The sequence below is a fragment of the Henckelia pumila genome, chromosome 4, assembly GCF_033568475.1.
Source record: "Henckelia pumila isolate YLH828 chromosome 4, ASM3356847v2, whole genome shotgun sequence".
Classification (NCBI taxonomy): domain Eukaryota; kingdom Viridiplantae; phylum Streptophyta; class Magnoliopsida; order Lamiales; family Gesneriaceae; genus Henckelia; species Henckelia pumila.
This window is the reverse complement of record NC_133123.1, coordinates 41,882,614-41,890,777: the sequence shown is the minus strand read 5'-3', so window position 1 is coordinate 41,890,777 and position 8,164 is coordinate 41,882,614. Positions and strand designations below refer to the sequence as shown.

Below are 8,164 nucleotides of genomic sequence, written 5' to 3'. Positions count from 1 at the left end.
GCCAAATATTTGGTACGAAACTGGATTATTTCCCATCACATATCATGTCTATCGTTAGGTTTAACGGTTAATTTGACAGAATGACAATTCGATAAAAACCAGTAAACGTTTAGGACTAAACCAGGAACATCGAAACATTTAGGACCAAACCGGAAAAGGGGCCAAATATTTGGGATTGAAACGAGTTTTTTTCCTAGTCAAAAGTAATAATTTTGATGTAAAATTAATAATTTATCATGAATAGGATCGGTGATATATTTCACAAAATTGATTCGTGAAACAGTTTCACATTAATTTTATATTTATATATGGTGTATCTTTGATAATTGATTTATCTATTATCTTGACTAGGATACATCGTCATATCGATAATTTATCGAATTAAATCGGTTCATTAAGCTATGATCAATGTATATAATTCTAACTATGGTTGCCAATAAAAGGGGCATTGAAGATGCAAGTGGAGTATGTTAATATCATATTAGCTAGTAACTTGATTGGACTTCAACTGCATTGTTGTTGGGAACTTACTATCATTTGTAATGTTAATCAGCTTGTACAAGAGTGAACTTATGATTTTTGGGCAATTATACAATTCAAAATATTTGAGTTATATTGTTATTATCGATTATAACTCAACAACCGCTTGATCTCGGAATTGATAAGAAAGTCAAAATCACATGTTTTACGCCTACGAGTACCAAATTTTGAAGGAAGATGTAAAGAAGTTATTTTAAAAAAATAATAATCATCAATGTCAAACACATTAAAAGACTGGTCAAATAATAATACTTCGATCTATAATATAATTTAATATATTTGAATCATGCAATCACCAACTACTATAACTTTGAAAAAAAACTACTATAACTTTGGATAAACTAATATTACTCATCTCACATAAAGTTTTCAACCAAAAGAGTTCCAAAAAGCTCGGAAAAAGTCAAATTGTATTAACATAAATGTATAATATACAATCAAACATTATCATCACATCGAAATAAATAAACAAATAACAAATAAAAAAAATCATATAACTAGAAGTTTCTTGTTTAGAAATGAATAATTACATTTTCAACTAATTATTGTCCTTGTAGTGGTGGCGCCACCATGACTGGCCGCCGGCCGGCAAAGAATCCCACCCCCTTATTTATACGGTCTTTTTCTCTCGTACATTTTTATCTGCAGCGAACAAATTTAAAGCGGAAAAAAAGATCATAAATAGTGAAAACTAAATTATATTTTATTAAATTACATAGACCAACATATACAGTTTCATGGACCATTAGTCAAGCACTCGTTTTAATGATTACCATTTTTCGTTTTAAGTGTATCAACAAATGGAAACCAAATTTTGTTCTTAATTAATGGAAACCAGATGTATGTTTTGGATAAAACGTTCCTACAAATTGTCGGCTGAAAGCATCCTATTGCATATTAACGGTAAATAAAAGTTCCCGCAGACATTATAAAGCAGTATTTGAGAGAGGTTTTAGGAAATACTTCTCAACTTTACATCAAAATTTTGTGTAACAAAAAATAAGAAATGTTTTCTAAAAACTATCTCAAACACTACCTAAATACTCTAAAATAATAAAGCATTGAGACAAAACTCTAACATGTTTTTGATTCTAAGAATGAGCAAAACTTTAACATGTCTTTGATTCTAAGATAGTGTTTGAGAGAGTTTTTAGAAATCACTTTTCAGCTCTTCCTTGACAAAATTTAATAAAATTTCAAATTTTATTAAAAAAAACTGAAAAGTACTGTTTCCTAGAAACTCTCATAAACACTACCTAAAACGAATTTGGCGGATTAGGGGTAACAACAAATTATTTCCGCATTTGCAATCTCATATGGGGTATGATCAGTGTTCCATCTACAACAGACGTCATGAGGTATAACTTTTAATGAGTAGATACATATGTTGCTTGATTGTATATATGAATTTGTATTACCAATTTGACCAAAGTGAACTGATATGTGCATAATGCTGACATTTCTTACATTCGTCCTAAATCCAATGGTAAAACACCGATGAGAAAAATGCTTAATGAATGGAGACAACAACAAAGGAGATGTAGTATTGCTAGCTAGCAAGATCATGACAAGAAATGGTTGACATGCAACAAAAATGGTTACATCAACCTATTATTTGGGAAAGCAAGATGCCAACAAATCTATTTCAGAGCCAGAAAAGGCTGGGAAAGCCAGATAGGTTGCCTAATTCCCACCTAAATCCGTTAATCTAACAATCATTTTCAGAATCTCATTGGACGACAAAAGAAGGTATAGGCAAGCATTCAAAATATTCGTGATTCATGAGAAAAATGCCTTGATTAGATCGTTTCTTGGAACGAGATCATCCATGGACAATTTTATATCGACGTAAGGTAGGCACAGACAAAAAAGGGTTATGTTTTCCATCCCGCCCATCACTCCGTTTGGCTAAAACTTTGTTTCACACTTCAAATCAAAAGTATTGCAACCACCGGTGGTTGTTGCAACATTTGTTTCTTCAAAATCGGTAGAAAATGACAAGACAAAGATCACGGGAGAAATTGAAAATCAACCTCAGTATCTTTTCTTGAATAGAGGCAAAAAATCTCTCCTCAAGTATCCAAGGATTTGTGAACATGAACGCTCAAGAATTGTGGGCCAAGTAGGGGCGGTTGTCTACTTGTCTCCCTTCTAGTAAATAAAAACATTCAACTATGTGAAATCAGCTCAGGGGGCTATTTTCCTAGGCTCTACCGTGGGTAAAATTACGAACCATGGAGGGGGAGTGGGGTTACTTCGGACACTACAAAAAAACGGAGATTAACAGTTTAAACCGTCGCAAAAACCATCTTTAATTTGGTAACGTAGAATAATGTAGTAAAGATGGGGATAACTCACCATTTTTCCCTTGTCTATATGCATGAGACCGTCTTGAGTTGTGAGTCTGCGAGTTATCTACGGATGTTTTGAGTTTGCTTGCTTGAATGCAACGGTAGGAGCTATTCTGCAACTCCTCCTCTGATGCTCTAGCACAAGTTGCTCAGCAAACCAGTCGAGCTTTTCAAAATTACTTTGTTCTACAATCCTCTCGCCACCGAAGAGGAGAGATTCTACATTTTTCTGTTTCAGCATCTCGTCTCCTATTCCGAGTAGAGTGTCGACATCGCTTGTACTGGGGTCGGAGTCGATATTTGCACCACAGTGACTGAAGACGGATCCATTAGCCAGCTAGAAGAAATACAACCACTCTGACTCAGTTAAATGTTACTGGTAACTATACTAGTACTTGTCAAACCATAATTTCGCCTTCTATGTTTCGTGTCACATGACTTAGGCTAAAGAAATCTTTCATAAAATTTTATAAAATAAGAGCATAACACAGTAAATGGCAAAATGGGAATCAGAAAATGCACTCACAATATGAAAATCTTTATCATCAAGGAAATTGCATTTTTGTTGTCGAGTCACATTCTCAATAATTAAAACTCAGATCCCATTTTTAGCGCATAAAATAAAATCCAAGGTCAGACTAAAGAGAAAAGGACAATTTCATTAACATTTCCTCGCGTGGAAATGTCGAAACCTGACAAAATCGCATGATGGGAGGTCCATAAATTATGACCCTTTTCTTTTTTCCATATAATTAACCATGAACTCAAGGCGATTTTCACAGAAAATGACACTGTAAAAATGTGAAGGGGACCTGAAAAGTTGAGCAAAAGATTAAACTAGCTAATATGATAGTGATGTTTAAAAGCAACCAGTCAAACATGTGACTTTGAAAATTCAAGAACTTATTGTCAACCTCTTACTTAAAATGGCATTTACCATTAATCACATCAAGATTAAAAAAAAATCTATCTGCAATATTATGATAAAGAAGCTGACTTTATCTCAGGAGAAAAAGGGGGGCAACAACATAAAATACAATGCTGAAGAAAATGCCCTTTTCTAAATTATGCTAAATTTGGAACCATCCAATTTTTTTAATTTCTTATTTGGAAGAAAGCATCAAATTTCAATTGCATTAGATCATAAATATTTTTTTTACAATGGGGACGGGGGATTTTCGCTTAATTTAACGTAGGATCGAATCCGTGCCACAAAACCGCATTTGCCATTGTAGAAAGTATTTGGTTATTTGAATTTGCACACAAGAAGATCACTGGACCTTGTATTTTTAGAATGTTTTCCTTATATAATAGCATTTGGCAATTCCCCCTTTTGCGGTTTTGCCTGTTGGCCTCTTCTCTTTCACCACTTGACTGCACATTCCCACTCCAAATAAACACAAAAGAATTAATGAATATCCCTCCAAATGTTCATTAAACTCCTATCCTCATCCCTTTCAAAAAAAAAAAGGAAACTCCTATCCTCACCCCATTCCCCAGCCTGTCTTCCATCTAAATATTCCCAAGAAATTTCAGCTTTTATTTGTTGTCATGCACATGATAAAATAAAACACTCCAAGATTTTATCTCCTTCAACTTTTTCAGTTGAAATTTCTATAAAGTCGCAATCGAAAACGAACTCTGGGTAACAAGTAGAGGAACTATCTTGCATTAACTCAAAATAATCCATTTTTCCAATAGTAGTTCTATTGTGAAATTGTCTCGTGGTTTACTTGGTCCATACATACAGTGAAAAGTGAAAAATGAGTCGGGACAAATCTGTATCACAAAATTACTCGTTATACAGTATGCTAAGAGAGTGTTTTATGTTTTTGCAATGTCCACCAAAGGTCAAAAGGCAACTCAAACCTTGTAAATTTCCCTGACAAATCATTTTAGTACCAAAAATTTCAACAGACGAATGAGTCCTCAATAACATGTTATCTATACAAAAAAATTTATCACAGATAATAATGCAAACCAATTTCACTTCCCAAGAGGAATAAGGTTCAATTATATCAGTAAATACCTGAATGCGAACGTAATTACTAGTGCGGCTGGGGCCGAAAGCCGCGGCGACGGCCTGGTCAACGAGCTCCGCGGCGGCGTCGCCGGAAATCCGAGCCAAGGGTCGGACCCAATCCTCCGCCGTCCATTTCCTAACCTTGTCGTAATCGAAACTGCCTTCAACCAGCTGCCCGCCGGCTCCTAGTGACAGTACCAGAATGTCCTCCACCCCTCTCACGAACGGAAACTCCTGCTTGTTATGCAGCACGTGCGTGATAGCCGACGCCGCCGGGTTGCTCATAGCCAACCCGCCGTCCACCCCCACGCACCGGGTCGAGCCGTCCACGGACCGCATACAGACCGGGTCCGAGAAACCCGGTTCGGCTGACGTGGCCAAGCACACCTCCCAGAGGTTGAAGTCGTAGCTGTCGGTCTCCAAGGCGTCGGCTCTGGAGAACAGGAACGGCGCCGCGCTGGAGAGGTCGTAGCAGGGGATCAGAACCGGTTTCAACGTGTCTTTCAGCGTCAGAACCCGCCCGGTTTTCGCGTCCGTGAACGACTCCTTCATCGGCTTATCTAAACCAGCCGCGCGCAGTTTCGAGCCGCCGCTTTTCTTGAAAAACCGCTTCAGAAAACTGCCGCGGGATTTGGCGGGGAGGTAAAGTTTTTCGCCCGCCGAAGAAAGGAACTTCAACGTGTCTTCGGCGTGGAACATGGGGCGGTCCTTGTCCGACGAGGCGAAGAGCATCGCCGTGAAGATCCCCCCGACGCCTGCGCCGGCGGCGACGTCGAAATAGTCGGCGATTCTGGCGTCGGGATTCCCCGACTTGTTCTTCAACGCCGTTTCCAAACAGCACAAAGCCTTTCCCGATATCATGCTCCGCATCCCGCTGCCATCGATGCTGAGAATGCAGACTTTTCCGCGCTGATTCTTCATCTTGAGAACTCCATCGGTACTCTCTGTAGCAACGTCGTTTTCTTCAATATCCCAAAGCTTCTGATCATCGTAACCGAACAAAAACTTGTTCTCCAGTATGGAAAAGATCTCGTAGCACAATTTATCAGTGTCAATGCTGGATTCTTCCATTTCCACAAGTGGGCTCATCATGCTACTAGTCTCATCAATATCAATGAAATCCATTTCCGAGAAATCTTTCTTCACGCGAATCATTGCTTGTCAAGAACAGGGGCAAGCTCAACAATACATACGATCTGACTCTAGGTGAGATTGATTGAAGGGAAAAAAGGAAGCTGCTTTGGCTTGTATTGTATGAATAATTATTAATGAGAAGAAGTGGGAAAGACAAAGGACGTGATAACACAGAACAGAGCAGAAAAGATGTGCGGGACGAAGCAAAGCCAATTTCTGCAGAGCATGTTTTCTTTTATTTTTGCTTTCAATTTAACTATATCAAGGATTTTTTTTTGGATTTCATATATATATATATTTTTATTCTTTGTAATTTGGTTTCGAAATCGATCCTCCGTGCTAAATTTAGAATTTTGTGTTGTCCATTTTTTTTTTATTATCTCGTTTGATAACAAAATCGTGAAAGCAGGGCTTATCTTGAAAATAGGGTTTTTGCGAAATGGTATCACAAATCTGTAACCGTGAGACGGATCAATTAAAAAATTTGTTATACGGGTTAATTATATTTATATTTTATAATAAAAAATAATATTTTTTCATAAGTGACTCAAATAAAATATATATCTAACAAAATTAATTCGTAAAATCGTCTCATGAGAGTTTTTGTCAAATATGAAATGAAATTTCAAATTTGATACTTAATTATAATAATATCAAAAAAAACAAATTTGTAAGTTAAACAAAACGGCGTCAACCTCATATATTACATATGTAATACTAACATGTTCCGTCGAATATATGCTGAGTTCATAAATCATCATACTTATGAAAAAATATTGTTACAATTCGTGTTTAATTAAACTAATTGATATTGATTATTTAACAATAATGTTGTAAAACATCGTGGATAATTTAATTTCGCTAAAAAATAAAATGAAAGCTAAATTTAATGAAACATTTTGATTATATCAATTAATAGTCCATATATATATATGGATTTGATATTATGAGCACCCATAATGTGCACTTTTGTGTGCACTGTTGACGTAGCATCCTCTATATCCAATAGATGAACGTCACATCAACAGGTGCGCACACAAGTGCACATGATAGGTTCTCAACATATCAAAACTTTATATATATATATATATATATATATATTACAAAATCTTCAACTAAAATTGACTCGTTTGGACTTTGGTTATAGTTAACATGGTTCTTTCTCCGTTTTTTTTTTTTAAAAAAAATATATTAGTAATCAAACCAAACTCTAATAAGTTCTCGATTACAAAGCCAAAATTTATGAATCGCATCAAGGTTTTTTTAAAAAAATTTAAATGAAAAATATTTGATTTAAATAAAAAATATTGGTCAAAGCACATAAAAATTAAATTAAATTGAATTAAACTAAACTAAATAAAGGTAAAACTTAAATGTTCAAGTACTTTGAGTCCATCCACATCTAGTTTATCTACGTAGATTGATGACCAAACAAGTGAACGCAATGACCAAGTGCTGCTAAGTTTTTCAATCTCATATTAACTATTATTTATATTACTTAATACACATTAAATGGTGAAATAATTTATAGTACTTCGATAAAATTACTAAAGGTATACCATTGTCAAATGGTATTTCTGAAAATAAATATTGTTATATTAATAATATTTGGAAAAGAAAAAATTCAACAATACCATTGGGAAAATTAAAGAACTGAAGCTCTTTAAAAAAAAAAGTTATATATATATATATATATATATATATATATATATACTATAGCAGTTCATGATCTTATTTTAAACGACAAATAGACATAAAAGATTGTACATACTCGAATACTGAGTCAAATTTGTTATGCTTTAGGCATTCAATCCTATGAGCTATAACTATGTCACACTGCACATATTACATAGTTTTTGTTGTATATTTAGATATAGTTTTGAAACCTGCAGGATAGTTAGCAAAATGATTTGGTCAATTTTTATTTTATTTTTTAAAAAAGAACTAACCTTTCCCACTATATTTGAATTGGAGAAATATAGGTCATAAAAATATACATTTCATATATTTGTTTAAATGCTATTCAAATCGAACTAGTTGAGAACATTTTCGGTGTCACATGTTCCATGTATTAGTAATTGGTTTGTGGCATGACATGATTAGTGATATATAATAT

General features: G+C 34.9%; 1 protein-coding gene across 1 annotated transcript; it reads right to left on the bottom strand.

Annotated features, from left to right (window-relative positions):
- Positions 1-933: 933 nt before the first annotated feature.
- On the bottom strand, positions 934-6,397 carry LOC140864543 (patatin-like protein 6). Its single transcript, XM_073268791.1, has 3 exons — positions 4,921-6,397; positions 2,899-3,228; positions 934-1,182 (listed from the first exon to the last, which is right to left on the bottom strand). Exons 1-2 carry the CDS (start codon positions 6,067-6,069, stop codon positions 2,956-2,958), a joined length of 1,422 nt encoding a protein of 473 aa, XP_073124892.1. The 5' UTR covers positions 6,070-6,397; the 3' UTR covers positions 934-1,182; positions 2,899-2,955.
- Positions 6,398-8,164: the final 1,767 nt, after the last annotated feature.